Source organism: Miniopterus schreibersii, assembly GCF_964146895.1.
Source record: "Miniopterus schreibersii genome assembly, chromosome: 3".
Lineage (NCBI taxonomy): Eukaryota > Metazoa > Chordata > Mammalia > Chiroptera > Miniopteridae > Miniopterus > Miniopterus schreibersii.
This window is the reverse complement of record NC_138103.1, coordinates 19,383,921-19,407,990: the sequence shown is the minus strand read 5'-3', so window position 1 is coordinate 19,407,990 and position 24,070 is coordinate 19,383,921. Positions and strand designations below refer to the sequence as shown.

The 24,070-nt window shown below is 44.8% G+C and overlaps 1 protein-coding gene and 1 pseudogene across 3 annotated transcripts in view; both read right to left on the bottom strand.

Moving 5' to 3' along the window:
- Positions 1-24,070, bottom strand: part of SHISA9 (shisa family member 9) — a 265,862-nt gene that overhangs the window by 19,640 nt on the left and 222,152 nt on the right. Inside the window, exons 3-4 of one of the 2 annotated variants that reach the window (XM_081131681.1) lie at positions 7,644-7,799; positions 435-482 (exon numbers count right to left, since the gene is read on the bottom strand). In XM_081131681.1, coding sequence (XP_080987807.1) covers positions 435-482; positions 7,644-7,799 — 204 coding nt within the window. The remainder of the gene's footprint in view (positions 1-434; positions 483-7,643; positions 7,800-24,070) is intronic. The other variant, XM_081131680.1, reaches the window with a different exon arrangement.
- LOC308554429 (EF-hand calcium-binding domain-containing protein 14 pseudogene) lies at positions 18,132-19,412 on the bottom strand (annotated as a pseudogene). The gene has a single exon. The product of its transcript is annotated as an EF-hand calcium-binding domain-containing protein 14 pseudogene (transcript).

The window sequence follows — 24,070 nt, the reverse complement described above, 5'->3', positions numbered from 1 at the left end:
CATCCCCAAGACCCTGGGAATGTTGATCTGTCTATCTATCTGTTTATCTCTCCCCCAGAAGTCGTGCTTCTCCCCTGCATTAATTTACCTTGTGTTTTGCTATTTTGCCTGTGTAGCCGTCTGAGAAAAAGCAACAATTCCCGGAGGTCTTATCTGGGATGGTTTCTGGGAGTGACAGTTTCCTTCAGGCAGTATACATTGGGAAGCGAGAAGTAATAATTCAACAATGGGCCCCGAGCACAGACACCACACCAGGCCCACACACACACACACAAAACACCTACACACTGGAACTCAGACGGACTTGCAGGTCCACCCAACATGGACACACATGTGCACTGGGTCATGCACAGACACCAGGACTCTGTGCCTTCACTAATTAATGTCAAATCCGACAACACCTGTACAACAAGCTAGAAAAAGCCGTACGGTACCTTTTGGTGACTTAAGCGTCGCCACTGCCCAGTCACCATCAGAACTTCCTAAAAAATAACAATCGAGAGATGCTCATGTGTTTCTTGCTTCGGGTTTCGCTGGGCCCTCACACCCGGGTGCTGCTGGCCGCCCCAGCTGGAGCCCCCAGGGCCACAGGCCTCAGGGGACACAGGGAGCAGGGAGGAGGACCACATAGGCCAATGAAATTATGTGGGCACCTCTTTCTGCAAAGCCTTGGAGCAGTTTCAAGACAAAGCCAGAAGAGGGTAAAAAAGAGCCCCCTGCAAAAGGCCCAGATGTTTTCAGTAACATAAAGGGAGAGAGAGAATTCTTAGGCGGTGAGTAGCTCTAAATCTCAACCCTCTAAGAAACAGAGAAAAAGTTGAGTTACATGAGGTGACTTTGGTTAATGACAACACTGTTGACAAGAGGTAAATTTTCATCCTGTTTTACCGTAATCCCCTCCTGAACGGGGGGAGGGGGCACTGTTGGCGTCAAATTCAAGGTAGGGGCAGACTCTGCTGACTACAGCTGCGTTTGAAAAATATTGTTGAATGAATGAATGAATTCAAGTTTCTCCGAGGAGTCACTTCTCCTAAGGTACGGAAATTCCCCTAAAAGCTAAGCTGGTTAACTGAGAATCCCATAATGCCTGGACTTTTGGTTACAAATCACTTTCTCCAAATTGAATTCCATTTCAGAGGTTCTGGATGAGTGCTGGGGGACTCTCACATTATTAGCAGAACCCTAAGGGGACCCCCTTCATAAAGTAAAGATGGCTATGGCTCCACACCCTACACCTGTCCTTGGAAGGGTTTTTCTGTAAGATTGGGTTTTACTCAAAGCAGGGCAAACCTGCCCCACCTGTCTTTGCAGCAACCTCTGCCCACTGGCTGTAGCTTGGACAATTCGCGGGCACCCCCAGCTCCTCTTTCCCTTCTTAGTCATCTACCTGGAAAGATCAAGTTCTCCACATTTCTGCAGTTTCCAGAGAGACGCTGGGCTGCCAGCTGAGAAGAGGCGCAGGGAACAGTCTGTGATCTGAATGATTACAGAGCACAGATCTGGCCCCATTTAAACATTTCCGGCTGGCCTCTCAGGCGTGCCAAAGGAAGCTCAAAATTGCCACATTCCCCCTGCGGATGTGAACTCTACACCCTCATCACTCACAACAGAGGGGACATTGGAGTGGCAGAAGAGTGACAAAGCTAAAATTAAGTGGGACCCACCCCGAATGACTTCATGTTTCTTCTTCCTCTGAGGCAGGGTCACTGGCATCTGGAAGTAGTTCCCTGGCCCCAGTCTTCCTGTGCAGGGGCAGGGGGCACTAGCCTGACCAAATCACTGAGTCACTGGCCTCAAGGAAGCCCTCTCACCCCCAAGCCAAACCCATCACTGGTTGCCTTGAAGGCAGGAACCACGCTGTAGTCACCTCTGTCCCCTACTAAAGGCAAGGCTTAGCTCCCGCAAGGCAGTGACAAGTCCTGTTTCATAAATCACTGCTAACAAGGACACTTAATCAGATGGCACATAGGCTATCAAAACATAGAGTTAAGGTTTCACTATTCACTTGGTGGCACTAGTGGACATTAGATAAATATTTGGGGGATGAAAAATTAAATTCTTTTTATAAAGGGATGGGCCTAAGGCATTGAGAAGAAGGGGCATGAGGGAACTTTCTGGGAGATGAAAATATTTCTTATCCTTACTGGAATGTTGGTTATCCCAGTGTATATTTATTTTTTTAAATTTTTTTAATTGATATTTATTTTTAGAAACAGAGAAAAAGGGAGAGAGAGAGAGAGAGAGAGAGAGATGGATTTGTTGTCCCACTTACTGATGCATTCATTGGTTGCTTCTTGTGTGTGCCCTGAGTGGGGACTGGACACACAACCTTGGCGTTTTGGGACAACACTCAAACCAGCTGAACAACCCAGCTAGGGCTTAGTGTATGTACATGTCAATAATCACACTATTATAAATTCATGATCTGTGTATTTCACTGTGTAAATTATACTTCAATTATAATATACCTTAATTATGTTATATCTCAATTATACTCAGCATCATGGGAAAACTTTTGTCTTCAACAATTTAAAACAATTAATATCTTACTAAGTCCTCGCCTCCTCCACCTTTTTTTTTTTTGGCTGGTTATATCCTTCTGATGCCAGAAATTGTTCTCTGGAAGACAGCATCATTTCATGGAAAGAACACAGGATTCTGAATCAGGCAGTCCTGAATGTGACTCTTATCTCTGTCATCTACTAAAAGTGTGACTTTGGGAACATTACTTAACTGTACTGAGCCTCACTTTCTCCATCTGCAAAACGTTGGAACTAACACAGAGGTGTACTGTTTGGGAGTTCAATGATACTAGCTCCCTTTCTGACATAACTTAAAAACAAATATAAACTAGCAGAGGCAATGCATTGAGGCCCTAATGCATCACTGAGGGTTTTCACACCAAAAAAAGGGAAGAAGGAATTCCCGCCATGTCTAAGTGCATTGTTGCCATGGTTTTAAGAAGTGCTATTAGAGAATGTAACTTGGTTCCAACAAAAATAGTCCATCATCTGTCAAACAGCAACAGAGAAAATATTTTCTTATTAAAATTTTGAATTGAAAACAAAGGGACCACAGCACTTTGTCAATCATGCTGGTAACATCCTGTCTCTCTCACTAGGTAACCAAAGTTGCACTGAAGCATCTAAAGGGCACGTGCTCAGGGACGTTTGGTGGCAGGGGATTTAAACTCTCAGACACCTGGAAGGAAAACTAGACTTGAAGCCAATGGGAGAGAAATGGCAATGTGGGGGCAATGCTCTGTGTGCAAAGCCCATGGGGAATTACATAGAAGGGTGGTCTGCTTCACGCTCTGGATGCAGGGTTCACCCCTGCACCTCTGAACTATCAGGTGATGCTTAGGGATTTTTTTTTTTTTAATTCTCACCCAAGGAGAATTTTTCCTCTGCTTTTTCAGCAAGAGCGGAAGGGAAAGAGAGAAACATCAATGTGAAAGAGACACAAAGAGCTTGCCCCGACTGGGGCCAGGGATCAAGCCTGCAACCGAGGTACTTGCCCTTGGGTGGAATCGAACCCAGGACCCTTCAGTCCACAGGCCGATGCTCCAACCACTGAGTCAAACTGGCCAGGGCTGCTTAAGGATCTTTTGACAAACACCTCTGTCTTGTAAATATTGACCTATGAAGAACCACAAAGTGGGTCTTCACATTGCAGCCACCTCCCACATGGGTGGTTCAGGCCGGAGAAGTCGTGTGCTTAACTAAATTTTTAGGTGACATTTTGGCTCAGTCTATCACAAGACACACTTCTCGACTTCAATCTTGGGGAAAATACATCTAAAATGTTTGAACCCACATTTCTGACTTAGTAAAGAGGGTTAATAGAGTGAAATGGAATCTTTCTTTGATAGACTATAGCCATTCATCTGGGCACAGGTCTTCGTTGTCCAGGAGATAGATTGCGAGAACAAAGAGGTTTGGGCTGCCTCTTCACTGGGCCCTCAAAAAGTCATCTGCCCCTTGTTTACTTGCTTGTTTTATGCGATTCCCAAAGGGAGTTAGCTTTCATGCATGCTTTTCCCAGAACTGGAGTGAAGGATCTATTTCCTTCAAAGTGCAATCTGGGCAATTGCATGTTAATTAAGGTACCAGTGTATCTTGGGGATTCAAGAAAAAATATAAGCAACAAACAACTCTGGTCTAGACACTTAAATATGTGGTAGAATTTACTGAGGACTGACCACAGACCAGGTCAAGCACTTTCCATGCACTACATCATTAAATCTTTCCAACAAGCCATTAGCTGTGTGCCTTTATTATCTCCATTTTACAGATGGGAAAACTGAGACCTGAGAAGGTTAAGTAATTTCTTCAATTACTCGATAATTGTCTGAACTAGATCTGAAACTCAGTCCTGATCAGTTGCAGAGGCCATAAGACATTCTGCCATCTTGCTGATCACCTCATGCTCCTGACTCAATGTGATGCCTATCACATGGTTTTATTCACCAGGTTTACAAATATGTATTGGGATCACTTATCAAGCTCCCCACAAGGTGCTAGATGCTGGGGATACACTGATGAATGGGGAAGACCTAGTTCATGCCTCAGTGAGACCTAAAATAAAGGGACACCAGATTAAATGTTTGGGAATGAGTAAATGAATGATTGAATGAATGAATGAATGAACTAAACAAATGATAAGTCGATCCATCGCTCATTCTTGTACAAAGTCCGATGGGGTTTAGCCTCTGACATTTCCCTAGTGTGTGGTAATCTTTTACTGATAACTGGGCAGTGAACCCCTTGGGAAAAGAGATGATTCTGTAGTCACATGCTTTCCAAATGCAAATGTTACATGTCCAAATTCTTGAATTGTAGAGAGAAAAGAGCTCTCTTTAAACGTGAATGAGTGTGATTCCAACAAGCAACAAAAAATTAAAATTAAATAAAAGGAACAACCAACAGTTACTACTCTTCTCTCCAGAGTTGAAAGTGGATGAATGGGACAATTTAATGGCTCACAGGTATTCTAATAACTAGGATGAGTGGAATTATTTAACTTTCTAATTTAAAAATTAGTGTGGAGCTTGGAGACCACATAATTCAGCTTCCTCATTTTTCAAAGAGAGAAACTTGGGTCAGAGAGTCTCAGTGACCACCCCAACCTCACCTGATGTTCTGGATGTTAAAGCCACCAGTAGAAATTTCTTTTTCAGAGGTATGCTTAAACTTGGCAATTAACCCTAAAAGCTACCCAAGTCTCCTCTTATTTACTAAATTGAAGTTTTTGTAAATTGAGTCTGGTTATATGATGTTGCTGAGCTTTTAACTGCCACCCATTTTTTAAACAACCTCTCTCCTGGGTAGTAATCATTTCAATAACAAAATGCATTCCATCATTCACATCGTGGTCACACTGTGACTTAATAAAGAACCCTTGAAAGAACGTTTATTATGGGATTTGCATGTCATTTGTGCAGGCAGATGCTGGACTCATTGAGTCAGGCAATCCCTCAATCAGCTCCTCACTGGACCTCCACTCACTAGAGATTCCCAAGACCATCTGTGACTCAGATAAAGACTGTGAACTTTCACAATAGTCAGAAAAGAGAGACACATCAACCATATCCAGGATGGAGGAGTATTCCCCAAGGGAGATCCTTCACAGTTTCTAGAAGATAGAGAGGTGCTGCTCCCTTTCTACTAAGCTAGTCTTTGATTCTTGTCAAAGACAAGCTCATTCATTCATTCAACAAACATTTCTGGAGTTCTCCCTTTGTGAAAGAGAGCGTTACCCAAAGGGTGTCAAATAAATTTTCATGCTGCAGATTTCATTCCAAACGCACTGCAGACATTTGCTCTGCATGACGCATAAATTCTGCACTCTGAAATCAAAGACCTCTGTGGTGATATCCATCCATTATTTATCCAAAGAGCTATTGGGTTTTGGTTGGGGGATGAGACACTGGGTCTAAGTTGAACAAATGAGTTGTTTAGGGTAATGTGACCAGTTCCAAAAGATAAAACATCTGGGCTGATTTTTTTTTTTTTTAAGTGCCAAAGAAGAATCGATTGTAAGAGCAGGCACTATTTGTTACCTAAACGCAAGGCTCAGAAAGGGAGGCAGGCCACCAAATAGTGTGCGAGGCTTCCACAGTTACATCGGCACAGATGCCCTGACTCTTTCTCTCCTAGGCAACAGCCCTCACCCTTTCCTAGTAATATCTGAGTCTATTTGAACACGCTTAAGCGGCATATGCTATGCAAACATGCAATATGGAATAGAGGAATCTGTGGCCATCGAGTGTAGATGAGGCTCGAGTTGGGTGCAGAAATTCAACATGAAACACAGGGAACTGATATGTAGGGTCTTATAAAACTTCAGATGTAGAAGCCTGTGTCAGTCGGCACAGCCTGAGTCCTTGGTGTTATACATTTGGCTCAAGCCCTCTTTGCATGGTTCCTTCTGGAAGTCCTAGGAGGTCGGGGAGCATGAATTCCTAAAGATAGAGTTCTGGTGCACACACTTACTAAGCTCTAGTGTGTGCCTGGCTCTCTTCTAGGCGCTGATGTGGTCGTTTTGTGAGTCCGATGTTTGTCGGCCAGGGCAATGACAAGCATCGGGGGACAGGGTCTGCGCTCGGGCTTGTGGCGTGAGCGTGTAAGGGAGTTAGGATAGTTCATACCGGAGTCAGTCAGCGAGTGTCTCCCACTCCATCTCTAACGAGGGGCTTGGCAGTGGGAGCAGGAAACAAAAGAAAGCACGTGGTCCGAGATCATCTTTTTGCCCAAAGTCTGACTTAGCTGTGGCTGCTGCTTTCATCCGATAGAACCCTGCTAGGGGTGCACTCCTGAGGATCCTGGGTCACTGTCACACGCCCTCATGTACGAGCGGGGGTAATAGTGGCAGGAGCGCAGGCTCCAGGGTAATAAAAATACAGGGTCAAGTCTCAGCTCTGTCACCCACCGGCTGCTTGATTCGGGGCAAGTGAAATCAGCCTCCTTGAGTCTCAGTGTCCCAATCTGAGAAGTGGAACACTAGCTGTGCCTTCCTCTTTGGGTCACTGTGAGAAAGCGAGACAGTGTATAAAAGGCCCAATGCAACGCCTCGCACTTGATAAGAACTCAGTTAGCAGCGGCTCCAGGCTGCCTGGCCCAGCAAATACTTACATCCCGAAGGGCAGAAGCCTCCTGGGGTAGGGGCGTCATGCGTGCCCACTTCTCAGAGACAGGGTGGCTGTGTGGAGGGTGAGGGCTACCCACTGAAGGGCAAGGCATTCAGAGACTCCGTGTCCTAGACGCTGTCAGGTTCCCTGAGGATTCGCCAGGGCGGGGGGGTGGGTGAAGGAGGGGCCGAGGTGTCAGGGGGACCAAGTGAGCACCAGCTCCTCTTCCCCAGGAAGTGGCCCCGACGTGCGCCCCTCGCCCACCCATCCTGCCCCCTTAGAAACTGTATCCCAGGTAGAGACCCAGAATGTATCGATCAAGAGGATGACGATTGATAGGTAGGTAAAGAGTAAAAGAGACAGAGGAAAGATAAAGGAAGAAAGAGAGAGATTTTGAGAGACAGGTGAAGAAAGAGAGGGATTAGAAAGATAGAAAAAGGAATTGAAAAAAGCTGGAGAGAGAGATCTGGCAGGAACAGAGACGTAGAGAGAGGAGAAGCGAGGCGGCACTTACCCACGGCCTTCAGGGAGGCGTACTTGTTGAGCTCCTTGCCCGGAGGCTGCTGTTCGTAGGGGTTGGAGATCTGGCCCAGGCTAGGGTACGAATGCGGGTGGCCCATCTGCTGCAGCAAAGGGGAGGTGGGCACTGCGTTGTTCATCTGGGTAGGGTCTGGAAACGAAACAGAGGGAGATGGTCACAGGCAGAGCCGGTCCCTTTGCCCACCCGCACCATAGGGCCATGCTCATGGAGACCAAAACTCCCGACCCTTTGAGGACGTGATAGGAAGAACAGCAGAGGATGCGCTGACACATCAGAAACAACTGAGCACAGTCTTCACTGGAGAGCAGGGGAGGACAGATGGGTAAAAACGAGGATGGGCCGAGAAAGTCTCCACCTCCCCCCTAAATTAACACAAGGTCCTATCGCTGTAGGAACTTTATTTATTATTTATTTGAAGAGAGGGGGGAACCAGGGAAAGAGAGAGAGAGAAACATCCATTTGTTGTTCCACTTATTCATGCATTCATTGGTTGCTTCTTGTAGTGCCCTGACTGGGCATCAAACCAGCAACCCTGGTATCGGAATGATGCTCTAAACAACTGAGCTACCCAGCCAGGTAGGGACTATTTTTGTTATCAATACAATATATGAATAAAGAGATGATCAGCTTCAGTAATAGTCAAGGAGATGCAAGTCCAAACAACAACAACAAGCAGGCATCTCTTTGCCAAGAGACTGGCAAAAGTGGAAAAGACTGAAACACACCAATACTGGCAAAGATGCTGGAAACTGGGCGGTCGCATCAACCGGCGGTGGGCGTGTGACTCGCTGCATCTGCAGAAAGGAACCTGGGAGTGGGTACTGAAATGTAACATGTATGTGCATGTTGACCACCCAATACCACTTCTAGTGACCGAGCCTTCCGAAACAGCAGCATCGGGAGGTAAGGATGTTTGTTCCGAGATGTTTTTTGCACCATTGTTTGCAAAATGAAAAAACACACACACAGAGAAATAATCTGAACCCCTGTCCAATACGGGACTTTTTTTAATTTTAACATTCATTTATTTAATTACTTTTGAGCAGGTTCATTCTCTTATTCCCATTCACTGCTTAAGTTTATTATGTAAAATTGATAAGTACCAAATATACATACACATATATGTAAGTTATTAACCCACCACCCCACTTAGGAGCTAGAACATAACCCATGCTCACTAAATTCTTAAGTAAATTATTGTGCATCTATATTATGTACATAATATATACATACATATGATAGAATATCACTCATCCATTAGAAAAAATGAGTTAAAAATCAATTAACTCTATCTGTGTCAATCTGGGTATTTTCTAATGGTTTTATATTGTTAAGAAGAAAAAAGAAAATGTCAAAGCTAAGAAAATAATACAGCATTTTTGTTAAAAGGAAAATCTATGCGTATTTTTGTGTGCTGTGGTTTGCAAAGAAAAACTACATCAAGACACGCAAACTAAATACTGGCTACTTATGGGAAATGAGACTCATAGGGAGAGAGTCTCAAGAGGCTTCTCTGAAGAAACTTCTGAGTTGAGATCTGGAAATCCAGATGTCAGATAAGTGCGGGAAGGTAGAAGGTGCTGGGGAGGGCAGAGAAAGCAGCAGGGATGAAAGTCATGGAGGGAGCAGTGCATCCTCAGAAACTGAGAGAATGCTCCCTGGCCACTCGCCCGGCATGTCTGGAGAGCACAGAGTGGGGGAAGTGGGACAAGGTGGGGCTGGAGAGGCTGGCAGGACCCCCAGACCCTGTTAAAGGTTCCCATCTTCACCCCAAGAGCAACGGGTTGGACTGACAGGAGGCGAGTGAAATGGGGGACAGGAATCTAGGTGACATGATTATGGCTCCATTTCAGGCAGGAAATGCGGGTTCTCAACTTCATGAAGCACATGTGCAGATCCAGACAAACGCGGCAGGAGATGCTGGTGGTGCCTCGAAAGGTTCCCAGCACACGCGCCCATTCCCCAACTGCTGCGTCAGCTGCTAGCAGCTCATAGCTGCTCCTCGAATCTGGAGAATTGCTCTCCAGGCTTATGGGAGCCACCCCCCAAGGCTCAGTGTGCTTAACGCACCTCACCCTCACCACCTGGTGTGGTCAGCAACCAATGTGCGTCTGGCACCAAGGTGCAAAGACCAGACCCTGTCTCAAGGTGGGGATGAATTACGAAGCAATGGATACCACCGAGCTCCCACGGGTTGGGACATGTTTAGAGCAGGAGTTGGCAACTTTTTCTGTAAAGGGCCAGATTAGAAATAGTGTAGGCTTTGCCAACAGGCTATTATAACTACTCAGTTCTGCCCTTGTAGCAAGAAAGCAGAATAAACATTATGTAAATGATGGGTGTGGCTATGTGCCAATAAAACTTTATTTCAAAACACAGGTGCTGCCTGGATTTGGTCCAAGGGCTGAAGCTGGACAACCCCACATGTAGACTTTATCTGAGACTAAGATCCTTATGTGTGGCTCTGTTATCTTTAATTATCTGTTTTCCTCACAACCTTAGAGGTGTGTTATGCATGTGTGTGTGTTACCTAAAGGTCACTCCCTCAAGTCTCATGCCCTGAACCCCTCTCTTAAGTGCTGCTTCTAGACAATTCAACCCACGACATGCATGGACTAGCTAGGCTTTAGAAACCAATAAACTCAGATAGAAAGAGGCAGGGATTCCACAGCTGAGACACAGAGATAAGGAGAGTATTTTGATCACTGCACATGCACAGGCCATCACACAAGCCCAACTGTCTAATGGAAATGTCACCAAACATAAACCAAGTACCCAGTCTCTGACTAGCATCTGCGGAGGCAGGTATAGACTTCTCCCATGATAGCTTTTTGGCTAAGATTCAGCTGGGGCAGGATAGGCTGAAGATTAATGAAGTAATGGTGGAAAAAGTATTGCATAAAATACAACTTTCACTGTACCCTGGACCCCAAGATCCTGTGACATTTTCCTCTCCAGAGCAACCTGCTGGGGAGGTCTGTCTGTTTCCCCGGAGCTTGTCAGGCCAGACCTGGTTTGTGCCAAATGTTTGTCCCGTTGGAAGTGGCTTACTGTATGTTCTCATTGTCTGCTGCTCCATGCTTTTTCTCATGATATGTTTTTCTAGTGGACAACTATTGTCTTTGTGTGTTCAGAACCACCACTTCCTTTGGCAGGCACACTGCTTCATCCCCATTTGAGTCACGAGATGAGCTGCCAATCATGGTTTAGACGGGTTTCCCCAGAAGAAGTCACTTAGATGACTCAAGTGCAAGCAAGCATAAATGGGAGGTGATCTCAGGAAATACTGGCAAAGGGATAGGGGGAGCGAAACAGGGAGGAGAGGGAAGCAGATAAAGCGTGCAATGCAAGCAAGAAGTGGCGGTGGTGAACTGGTGTTTAATTCCACTCCGGTATTTTGGTGTGCTAGTGTGGAGTGCCTGTCTCAGAATTGTCACCCCAGGGACAGGGAGCACCTTAGTATTTATACACTAGCTCCCATTAGTCATTGATTGAGGGCTGGGAGACAGTAATACCTCAGCACTTGCAACCTGCCTCCTTCATGGGCAGAGTAAGCTCTAGCGGCCGGAGAAACTCTTACTTAGAGATGTAAGAGCTTGCAGTTGGAAATCAGGCCTGTACCTCACCCTCTTGGCTACAGAAGCAAGCACATGATCTGTTATCAGACCAAGCACAACACCTCCTCCTTCTCACAGTGATTTGGCCAGAAGTGAGCATGTGATCTGGGCTGGGCCGATCACAGTTCTTCCTTGAATTTTTCTATTTGGAACATTTGTTATCAAGGAGCTAGAAGCTGATGAAGTCAAGTGGGTATGAATCTACCACATGGGCAAAAGCTTTTTCCTTTGTGAAGAAATATGGACAATGGAAGAGAAACAGAGGAGACAGGGAAGTCCCTTTCTAAATAAGCTAGTGTGCTTCAGGATTACTGTCACTTGCAAGGCAGACTTCTGATTTGTGTGATTGTTATCTCAAACTGCCCAGAAGGGAGGCTGCCCAGGGGCTATAAGGCAAGGCCAGAGCATTGTGTCAGATGGAAAAATATGTTAATCCCTGGGTTTTCTACAGAGCTTCCAGTAGATATTTCAAACAGCAAATTGCCTTAGGAATGCATAAAGAATCTTCAAGGATATTCATAAGATAATTAAGGATTTTAAATGGTAAGTCTCTTTTATCTGAAAATAGATCCCAAACACTAGCCTGTCTAGCTAGAAAATTGGCCTCCTCAGCCCATCAGCCAGTGGGAGCTCTTTCTCCCATCTTTTTGTTCCCTCAGTCCCAGATTCCACCCAGTAGGCTCAAATCCTATTTCCAGGCTGGTCAGGGGAAATGCTAAACACTTCATTAAAGAAAATAAAAAGTCTGTAGAGATGTTCCTCACCATTTGGGATAGCCTTTTACATTATTAAACAGAATATTTAATATTCCATTATAAAGTATTTGCATTTGGATGACTCTCCCAAGTCCTGAGCTACCTCGAGGGCAGCGAGTAGTTCCTTAATGTAAGTGGGCGTGAAGGAGATGGCTCACTGAAGTGATCCTTCACAAAGGAAGGGGCGAGGCTGCCCCAAAGTTCCTGCTTTCCCATTCAGAACCACGGGAGGCAAATGTCTGGCAGTTTCAGATAGTCATTTTATGCTAGCTTCCAGGCATTGAATATTCAGAAATATTGAAACCAGTCTCAGGGCAGCAATCAAGAATTATTAAACAGACATTTGTGACTGGGTTTTTAAACAGGTTATTTTCATTTTACTGAATGGGAAGATGGACCAGACCTCTCAACTCAGTTTCTCTGTGAGTTTTCCACAGCTATATCCAGCTGAGGAGGAGAAACAAAAGCGTAGATAGGAAACACGCCCAGGTCGGCATCCAAGAAACTAGAATAGGGTGAGTGAAGAGTGGGTAGGGTCAGGGTTATAATCTGCAAATCCTGCCCTTGCCAAATGAGAGAAGGGATATGAAGACAGGTGATAGTTTTGGACATATATAGATATTTGAATATATCAATATCTATATAGACATGTAAAATGTCCTTTCACAGTCATGACCATAAAGAGAATCCAGTAGGACCAACAATGTCTTGTTCTCAGCAGGATCATTTCTAGACACACCTGGGGCTCACCCCACCTCTGCAGAAAGGTACTTCCTACCCAATGCCTCAAGAAGACTTTCCCTGCCTCATTATAATTTTGCAACTCCTTCTGAAGCTTAAAAATAACAAACAAGAACCTGATGTCCCGTGATGCTGCATCCCGTCAAGACCCTCAGTCAGGAGACAAAAAGTTGATGGCATCCTTGTGCTCTCCCCTTCCTAAGAGAAAAGAGGGGCCTCATGTATTTGACAAACATTTTTTTTTTCAATGCAAGTTAAGATTCAGTTACTCTAATCAGAAGCATTTGGCAGATTTACATCAAGGTAACCACCCCGTAAGTGTCCTTATTATGTGGCATATCTTGGTCACCAAACAGAAGTGAAATGAATACCATTCAGATAGGATCAGTCAAGGTAAAAACACTCAGTTACAAACACTGGGATGATGCTCCAGGTTTCTCAGTGCAGAGGAGACAACTATCAGACCCTAGACCACTTTGGCTTATCTTGGAAGAAAGACAACAATAGTAAGTCCTTCAAGGCACATCACAAGGAAGAACAGCACAGAAATCACAAGAGGGTGAAATACTATTGTTTTGTGGAGTGTATATTACGTGCTGGTCACTTGATAAAGAACTTTTTATCTATAAGTTTGTTTCTGTTTTGTTTGTTCATTTATTTTTTTAGATTCCATGCATCTATGAAATTATATGGTACTTGCCTTTGTCTGGCTTATTCTGTTTAGCATACCTTTTCGGTCCAACCATGTTGTTGCAAATGGTAAGATTTCATTGATTTTTATGGCTGAGTAACATTCCATCATGTGTGTCAACCAGAGGTCATTGGCTCCAGTTGAACGCCAACAGGAATCCCCAATTTGGGGTGTGGTGAAGAAGAAAAGTTTATTCAGTGCAAAACAGCATGGCTGTGAGGCCACCCTGGGCCAGGCCCAACTCCTCAGTGATGCTGGTTGGCTTTGCGCTACCATGGTTTGCTCCACTTTGCTCTGGTCACACAGCTTCAGCAGGTCCCCTCGGCAAGGGAGAAACCATCTTCAGTCTTCTATGGAACAGTAAAGCTCTCCAGCGGTTTCTGGAGGGGAGCTGGCTTATATGAACAAAAGTCCCCGCCCCTGGTCCCTGGTTGGTCCATCCTCATGCAAATGAGGACTCCAAATCTTCACAATTTGATTGGTCCAAAAGGCACTGTCCTGATTGGTCAGAATAGAGCCACTCTGATTGGTTGAAGCTGCACAGCTCTGATTGGATGGGGAGAGCCTCAGTCCTATTGGTTGCAATAGGATTCCAGGAGCTCCTTTATAAGGGCGGGCTCAGGGGTCAGGAACACAGTGCAGGCTGGCAGTTCAGCATGTGCTTTTCTATGAAGCACAGTTTGCATGAGAGGTCCCTGTGCAGAAATGGCTGCTAGGCTCTGTTTTTAAAAGTTTGAGTCCAGTTAGCCACCAGGGGCCCTTCTTAGTAGGTGTCTTTTTTTCCTCAGGGTTCACATGTATATGTACCACATTTCCTTTATCCATTTGTCTATTGATGGGCACTTGGGTTGTTTCCATATCTTGGCTACTGTAAATAATGCTGCAATAAACATATAGGTGAATATATCTTTTCAAATTAGTGTTTTTCATTTCTTCAGATAAATACCCAGAAATGGAACTGCTGGGTTTTATGGTAGTTCTATTTTTAATTTTTTGAAGAAACTCCATACTGTTTGATGGCTGCCAGATTTAGTGGATGGGGTGGGGGAATGGGTGAAAAAGAAGGGATTGAGAAGTATAAATTGCCAGGTATAAAAACAGTCATAGGGAATGTAAAGTACAGCACAGGGAATATAGTCAATAATACTATAAAACTATGTGTGGCGTCAGATGGTTACTAGATTTATTGGGATGATCACTTCATAAGTTATATAAATGTCTAATCACTGTGTTGTATACCTGAAACTAATATAATATTATATATCACCTGCAATGAATTTTTTTTTAAATAAATAATTTTTAAAAAGAACGTCTTATGCATATCTTCTTTAGTCCTTCTATCAATTCTATGAGGTAGTGATATAGGAAAAATATCTTTTTTTTTGGAACAAGGAAATGTTTAGATGAATTAAAATGGTTGTATTACTGATATGAAATAAGCAAAGTTCAAATCAAGTCATGGAAACCTTGAATTCACTCTGCAAACAGAACCCAAATGGCTTCTCCCTTACCAAAATAGCTCCATTAAAGCAAAGTAGATTGACGTTTCTTAGCGTGGGAAAACAAGGTTAGGTTAGGTATACGCTTAAGCAACAGTACACACTCTATAAAGTCTCAGGAATACCCAGATGTGCTCTGGTTTGGATACGAGGGAAGGGACCGCATCTAGCTGGTGTTGGTAAGCAAGCCAATGAGGTGTGTAGCCAACGACAGCTGTCACTAAAAACAACTCAACAGCAGGCCATTATGACATGAGCCCATCACAGTCAGAGTCTTCAACTGTGACCGTCAAGGCCAGCAGGGGTGCTGAGAGTGCTCCATCCAGCAACAGAAAGCAAGGACACGCCAGTGGGAGGGTGAGTGGCCAGCAGGTGGAGAGTGTCCGTCCCTCAGCTTCAGCTTTGCTGTTTTAGGCACATAGCTAAGTGCCAGGCCCCCCCTGCCCTTCTGAAAACACTACAGTCATCCCTAGGCTGGGTTTTCTCTTCTTCAGGTTCTTTTCTTCCTACAAAACTTTTTTGCCTCCCTGATTTATACGAAGGCTCTGTAAGTAAACATTATACCAGACAGTACAAAACAAACCAAGAAGCAGTGCTCTGGGTAACACAGGAAGGCAGCCGTGGGAGCTGTCAGAGGGAACAGGTAAAAGTGCTTGAAACCAAAACCAAACTCAGCACCACTGTCGACCTGCCTCTCAGAGCTGAGGGGCGGCAGGTGAGGCTTGATCACAGCTACACACAAGCCACAGGTTGGGTAAGTTAAGACAATTTACTAATAAAAATCCCAAATTGACACTGAATCATAGGTTTCTGGGGCTCTTCTTAAGCCAGTGAACCTGCTCAACTTAGAAAAAAGGAGTTTGAGATGCCCTAGTTCTGTCTGGGAGACAGGCCACTTTCCCAGGCTGTGTGACAAGGGTCTTTACAAGTCTGAGAGTGTGGCAGGAACAGCTCTGCCAAAACTGGGTAGAGGAAGAAGATGGTGCCATATACCTGTCTCAGGGATAATGCTAGCCAGATGAGCTTGAAGTGAGAACAGATAACCTAAGAAAGCCCGAGTCCTCCATGGATAGCTATCTGATGCTAGAGAAAAGTACATACAACAAAGAGTTGAGGTGTGCTCAAAGTATCTGCCTAGGAAAACAAATTTGAAACTAAAAAAGACAAGCTACATTACCCTCAAGTATATTTCATTTAAATTAGTTTGCAAAAAAATACCTTCCAGGTACAGGCATACTATTTATGAGACAGTGTATACAAACATAGCAGTAGAATTCAATTTATTGCTAGAATGTTATTTGGTTATTACAAAATACATCAGGGTATATATATTTAAAAGGGGGGGGGGGGCATGGAAGGCAGCCAGAAGAGTAATCTTCAAGTTACCTAAAGTGCCAGGATAATTTTATACTATAATTTAACTTTTCCAAGAAAGTGAAATAGCTCAGATGGGCAAGCAAAAAAAATTTTTTTGAGAGAGAGAATCATAAGCCATGAGGTAAGCAGACACATTCATGGGAAGAGACCTCATCTTGCTTTAACTAAATTTTAATATTTCTAGAATAAAAAAGCAAGGTTAGCTGACACCAAGCTGAATATCATATAAAGAAAAAAAATAAGTTAAGGGTGTTTGGCTGCATCCACAGCTAACCCGGCAACCTGGACAAAGTTCACATGGAAATGAGTCCACTAAAGAAGCTGGTGCAAGGACAACTTCTCCAGTTTCTCCCTGGCTTGGCCTACAGCACAGTTAAGTTTTGCAAAGTTTTTCCCTTTTGCGTTGTCCAAAGTTTCCTTCTGAGAACACAGCGCACACACAGGTCCTTTAGTACCAGGCTACAGAAGCACTTAAAGGGAAAAGTATTGCCCTTGCTCGTGTTAGATTTGAAAACACTCGCTACCGTCTCGTGAAGCCCCACGTTCCAGGCCTGCCTGCTATTGTTTGGCATCATCTGGACATAAAGCTTCCAGCTACTTCTGACCTGATAATGAAAAAGAAACCTGATATATACACACCGTTTTTGGCCTTAGTCTCTAGGGGAACATATTAGGTTCTCAGTTAGTCCCCAGGTAAAATCTCGGAGTTTCCTGGGTCAGAATTAGAGGCATAGCTCTCCTCTAAAGCTCCTGGGCAGCCAGGCCATTCAAATGGACACAGTGTCAGAGGTGAAGTCAGCCACAGCTTTAAGAGAGGCGTGTGTGTGCGTGTGTGATCATCTAGCTCACTCAGGGAGTAATATGTAGCTCCCCACTGGAAAACTTTTTATGCTCATAAACCCTGAAATAAGATTTAAAATGAGAAAAAAAAACAACAACAAGACTTCTCTGTTTCACAGGTTGGGATTAGCTATGGGGACAGAAACCAAGAGCTGGATCTTACTTTCCTGAGCCTGGAGGCTACACTGTCCCCACAGTGTCCACTCCCCAAATATATTCATTCCTCCAGCCACCAGACCAACCCCCATGGCAGCACTTAAAGGAGATGCCTGAAGGAGACATGGACCTAGTTTCAGCCGCTACCAGATCAGATTAGTGATTTTTAATACATCGTTCGTTCATATCCTGTTTCAAACCATTCCTCCTACTTCCCTCAAAATATGCAGAATACTTTCTTTCATTCTAAATATTTACAAACAGAAAAAGTCTATCTTTTAAAGGAAAGACATTCTCTTAGTCTGTATAAAGCGCAGCTAATTTGAGGCAAATGTATAAATTATAAAAGGTGGCTTCGTCTCCCTATATACACATTTTCCAGTTCTAAAAGATAAGGCCTCCTTCCCTCAAATAAAGGAAGGAGATAGAAAGGGAGTTTGACTTTTATTCTGGCAATTTTAAAATTAAGATCTTACTGGCTTCAGGAAATCATAGATTTCTGAATATCACAAGTAAAATGGTCTTTTTTTAAAAAAAAAATAACTTTTATATAGCTTTCTCAAACAAGTTAAAAGGTCGCAATGTGCCTGCTAAGTAGTTTGGAGGACTGGAAGCCTGCTAGGCAAATAGAAGGGATGTTTTGTTCGGTGAGGAGATATTAGGTAGCCCAGAGTATATATCCATTTCTAAAAATGCTACTCTTAGCTCCAGGAGTATCAGAGGTAGATGGAAATCTTCGTCTGCATCAAATTCTCTCAAACTCTCTCGTGCTAGCATAGCAGAACCTAAGGTGTTCCAAAGGTCCCATCCATGTTGTGGCCAGTCTTGTGGAATAAATCCTGAAGTTCTTGGATGCTAGAAATTCCTCGTAGGGAGATAGATCTTAGCTGGGCAGCTTTCTCAACGTGGTCTCCAAGAGACTGTGGAAATGTTGGCAACGCTGATGGCTTTGATGGGAAATTCTGTGCTTGCTGTTCTTGGGTGGTCTCTGGAGGCCTGTGGCTCTCAGGTTCATTGGTGAGAGCACTGATCAGCGTAGTTTCTCTCTTAGCTTGGATACCTGAGAATCTGAACGATCTTCTTTCTTTATGCTTTGGGTTTTTACTGCATCTGTTCTGCTGATCACCTGATGCAAAGACTCCTTTTCAGAGTGTCAGCTCTATCACGCAGCATGCTGAAGCACAGTTAGCTTGTTTATCTACCTTGCTCCTAGCAAGCAGATCTCTTCATACCAAGTGGACTCCCTGGGTAAAATTACTGTCTCATTCATTCCCTCGAGTTTAAGACCATTCTGTCTCTGGTACCCCACTAGGGTACTGTTTACCTCCTCCAAAGAGTTGTGAAGGCACAGGATGCCCTGTTTCAAATTCTCACTGTGGGGTTTACTGTCTAGTTCTGATGGAGCTGAAGGTGATGGAATGATCTGGCTGCTCCCACTAGTCTCCTCCAAGGAGGCCAGTTCACATCACTGTAGTAGCTCCATGGTTTCTTGTGTCCCTCCACAGTTTTCTGTGTCACCTCCACAGCAGGATGGACACTGTTTAAAGTATTGCCAATGGAAGCTACACTCTCCTGAAGTCCCTCTACAGTGGCAGGCAGGCTAATGAAGTCGGCCGCTGACTTAACATTGGCTTTGAAGTCGTTTACTGCAGAATTCAAGAGAAATTTTGCTTATTCATTTCTGTGATGTTTCCCCAGTTCCCCAGATTCAACTTTCTCAAGTTGTTTTCGTTCTATGAGTAATTCTTCATTAACTTCGGGAATTTATTGGAATGAACTTTTCTGATTAGATTCCATTGTTCTAAATTTTCCCTTGAGGGCATCCAGATCCTCCTCAGAGCAACTTGTACCCTCAGGAAGCCAGCGCAGGCCCGCGAGGATGACTAAAGCACAGGAAATGCCAGATCTTGCAGCATCGTATAGTCTCCCTCGACGAGGCGAGAGCCAGTTCCAGCTACGCCGAATGCCTCCTCCTTGGAGCTGGACTCAGAGTCTGAGTGAAGCAGGCAGTGGCCTGAGCATTCCTTGGGCTCTTTCTCTGGCTGTCCCCAGACGAGCCAATCCATGTATGGAGCTCTTTGTGGGGTCCTGAGCTGCCAGGTTTGTGCCTGATGCCCAGTTCTCTTGCTCCCTTGGAGCTGCCTTCCAGGGTGGGGGATCCTGGGTCAGAGCCCCCTGGTCACTCCCACCCAGGAAATCTGCTGGGAGCTGGAGATGGGAGCCCACAGGAAACTAGAACTCAGATGGGTGGGGAAAGTCACACAGATTTGGCCAGGGAGCTGGTGACCCAAATGAATAAGGTCCTGGGCGTGAAGGTCAGTTAAGAGGGTGTTAAGGGGACAGCTTTCATCTCCCAAAGTGGGTAAAAAGCAAAGTCAGGAAGGAGAGAGCGATTCTCAGCCCTAATGAGTAGATATTTCTAAGGGTGTCCCAGGAGCTGGGCAAGAGCACACAGATGGGTGCTCTGGGAAAGGATTGCCAATGGAGAGGGAAAAGAAACTTGTTCTTGAATGGGAGGAGAGGGAGAGGTGCAGAACCAGACGGGGAAGGCGCCAGTCCCTCCCTAGCTGGACTGGTGGCAGCAGGAAGGGGAGCCCAGTTGCTACAGCCCAGACACAGCCTGGGCGCTGAGAAAATGCCCAGGTCAGGGGTGCTCGGCTGTCCTCCAGCTTCTTCCTGAGTTTGAAGGAAGCCCAAGATCGGGGAGACCCAGAGCCTGGCTCGGGTCTGAGGGCTCGGCCTGAGAAGAGTCAGTCCGGCCCTGCTGTCCGGGCCTGAGGCATGCAGTGAGGAGGGGCCACAGCAGCTCAGCCCCCCTGAAGGGCTCCCGCCCAGAGGTTGAGGGGTTCTGGTAGCAGTGACTCTGGGCAACTCACGGGCGCCTCCTCCACTCTGGACTCTGGACTCTCTGGTGGCAGGAGAAGTGACTGAGGGCTCCAGCCCCTGGCCAGCCAGGGACAATATCTTTTTTTAAATAAACTTTTTATTGTGGAACAGCTTTAGATTTACAGAAGTACAGCAAAGATAGTACAGAGAGCTCCCACATACCCCAGAGCCCCCGTTACTAACGTGGGGTATGATCCATTCGGTATAAATAGTGAACAGATATTGCTCACCAGAGCCCCAGTGCGTTCAGGTTTCCTTAGCTTCTACCTCCTGTCCTTTTTCTGCTCTAGACTCTCATCCCGGTACCACATTCAACTTAACTGTGTTTCCTTAGACTCCTTAGTCTGAGTTTCTCAGACTTCCCTGGGTTTGATGGCTTGATGGTTTTGAGCAGGACTGGTCAGGTGTTTTGGAGAACGGTCCTGAACTGAAATTCCCGGGGCGCTCTTCTCATGCCTCTCGCCTAGCTTCGGGTGGGTTGCTGGCAATCTTTGGAGTCCGTTGGTTTGTAGATGCCCCACCCCAACCTCTGCTTTCACCTTCACATTGTGTTCTTCCTGTGTGCAAGCCTGTGTCCAAATCCCCTTTTTAATAAGAACACCAGTGATGTTGGAATAGAGGCCCTGCCTACTCCAATATGACCTCATAATAACTAATTACAGCAGCTCCCCTTTATCCACAGGAAATATGTTCCAAGACCCGCAGTGGGTGCCTGAAATTGAGGATAATACTGAACCGTATATATACACTATGCTTTATCCTATGCATACCAATGATAGTTTAATTTATAAATTAGGCACAGTAAGAGATTAACAATAACTAGTAATAAAATGGAACAATTATAACAATATACTATAATAAAAATTGTGCGAATGTGGTCTGTCTCTCTGTCTCTGTCTTATTGGATACACCCACCTTTTCACTTAAAGGAAGCACTTTCTGGCTTCTCTTTGGTGCATCTGAATTGCCGGCACACTACTCTCGCCCTTTGGGACCGTTATTAAGTAACATCAGGGTGACTTGAACATAAGCACTGCAATACGGTGACAGATTTGATAACCAAGATGACTGTTCAGCGCCGAAAGGTTAGGGAGCAGCATCTGCAGCATGAATACATGATTAACATCACGGACGGGACAAGCTCAAGATCTCATCCTGAGACACAGGACAGCCACAGTTTAAAATTTATGAACTGTTTATTTCTGGAATTTCCCCCCAATATTTTCAGTTACCCATGGGTAACGGAGACTGCAGAAAGCGAAACACAGATAAGGGAGCCTACTGTATACCTGCAACGACCTATTCCCAAACAAGGTCCCGTTCTGAGGGCCTGGGGGTTAAGACTTCAACATATGAATTTGGGGGGGGGACACAACTCAACCTGTAACACTCCCTGACATCCCTGCTTCCTCCACACAAATGCATACTTCTATTCCAATGCCTGTTTCCCCACACCTCTGAAGCCAGGGAATCCGTTTCTCTTCTCCACCCCTCCAGCCCAGTGCCTGGCCTAACTCCTTGCATGGGACTGAATTCTAATACAGGAAAAGATAAGAAAAGAAGGACATTTGTCAGGCACCTGCTCTGTGATGGGCAGTCACCTAGAAAAATGCATTGCATGGACTGGCTTAGCAACAGCCATTTTAGTTTCTCTGAGACTCGTTTTTTTCCTTTTTTGACTTTATGTGCGAAGGATAAGTGTTTTGTGTATGGACCATTTGATGCCTGCGACAGCAAATAATAACAACAAAAAAGCAAAGCAATATAACAAATGAGAAAACTGGGCTCCTCCTAACACTGAGGATGCTACACTGCTCAGGTGGGTACCCTCCCAGGGAGAGCAGGGCACACGTGCCCAGGGACGGAAGATGAAATATGCCCCACACCGTCTCCGGTAAAGAGATTCTACACAGCAGCTGGCCCTACAGACAGCCCCACATCAGGGGTTGCTGGGGGAATTTCTCAGCACATGCTTTGGGGGAAGATTTGCAATGCACGGAGGCTTACTACTCACTCTTCAATTCCCCATCACCCATCCATTTTGTCTACTAAAGCACCCACTTAATTGGGCTGCAAATCTCCCCCACTTAGCTTTGAAATTCCATTTTTAAGGGCCTGCCTGTCACAAAGCGTATAAGCGAATGGCTATAGGATTCACAGCCGCGGACACTGCTCTTTCTCTTCCCCTCTTCCAGGTCTTCTGAAGTTCCGCAAATAGCTCCCTCCCTCACTCAAGACTCCAATCCCTCTTCCTGAGAGCTATTTGAGAGAAAGCGAGGTTACTGAGATAGAATAGATCCTTTAGAGACAGAAGATTTGGGTTCAAATCCTACTCCAACAACGTATCAGCTGTGAGGCTTTAGGCAAATGAACTGACCTCTGGCACCTCCAGTCCATTGCATATAAAATGGGGGAAATGGGAAACTACCACTAGATGCAAGACACACTCAAACTAAAGAATCGAAAATGGGAAAAAGGGGACATTTGTAATACTTTCAACAATAGTAAGTAAGTAAATAATAAATTAAGTAAGTAAATAGATAGATGATATAGATGATAGATAGATGATAGATAGATAGATGATGATAGATGATAGATAGATGATAGATGATAGATAGATAGATAGATAGATAGATAGATGATAGATATGATAGATAGACAGATAGATGATAGATAGATGATAGATAGATAGATGATAGATAGATAGATAGATAGATAGATAGATGATAGATAGATAGATAGATAGATAGATAGATAGATAGATAGATAGATAGATGATAGATAGATAGATATAAGAAAACAGGATTTCAAAGAGATATTTGCATACCAAAAATGTCTCGACCTAATGGCCCCCTGGAGCCTTAAGCCATAGGTTCCTGGGCAATCTAAGCCAAGAAACTGTGCCAGCCAGAGGCCATCTGCCTCACAGGCTCTTAGGGAAGTTTCCTAACTGCCCCGTAACTCCTTCACAAAATAGAGCTGTCCCCGTCCTGGGCCAACATCAACCCAGAGAAACAGATCTAAACAAATATTTCAAGGCTTGCCCCCCATTTCATCCTGCTCCCGACAATGCTTTAACGCCCACGGGGCTCTGCCTGGAGGAAGTCGCAGAGGGAGGCCTTGGCTGCCACCTCCGTCTTTTACAGTAAGAGGGCTGTATTCCCACCCAATGGCTTTGTCTCATTCTTTAATTTTCCAGTCGGGCCATGAACTGTTGGAACCTCAAAACTACTCATTCATAGAGAGGAGAGAACTTTCACCTTCCCCAGCCCCACCCTCCTTCCCACCCCTGGGCCGAGGCCAGGAGGCCTGCTTACTGGACAGAGGAGTTCCCTCAATTACTGGAGGGAAAAAGGAGGGGAAATGTGGGTTTGCTTGGATGGGAATCCTCACTCTGCCTTTTAGTAGCTCTAAGCAAATTTCTTAACGTCTCCGATTCTCTGTTTCCTCAGCTATAAAACAGTGATAACCACAGTAGCCCTCTTGTAATGATGTTGTAAGGATAAAAATAAAAGGTAAAGCTTGTAAAGATATTTATGCCTAGCACTTGGTCAGCACTCAATAGATATTAGGGAATTGTTATTGTCATGGAAATAACTGCCACCCCAAGCCTTAAATGTCAAAAGTGAGATAGGACCAAAGTTTGCTTCAATTTTCAGGCCACCTTTATTTATATTTAACATTAGACCTTTCTAGAGTCACCGATAATGTTACTGAATCGGGCAACAAAAGTAACCAGCTGGCCTCTGAGGAACTGGACCTGGAATTAGACCAAGCCAGCTAATTTTTTTCTGGAGACCGCCTCATCTCTGCTCTCTGGGCACCACTGCTAGGTTCA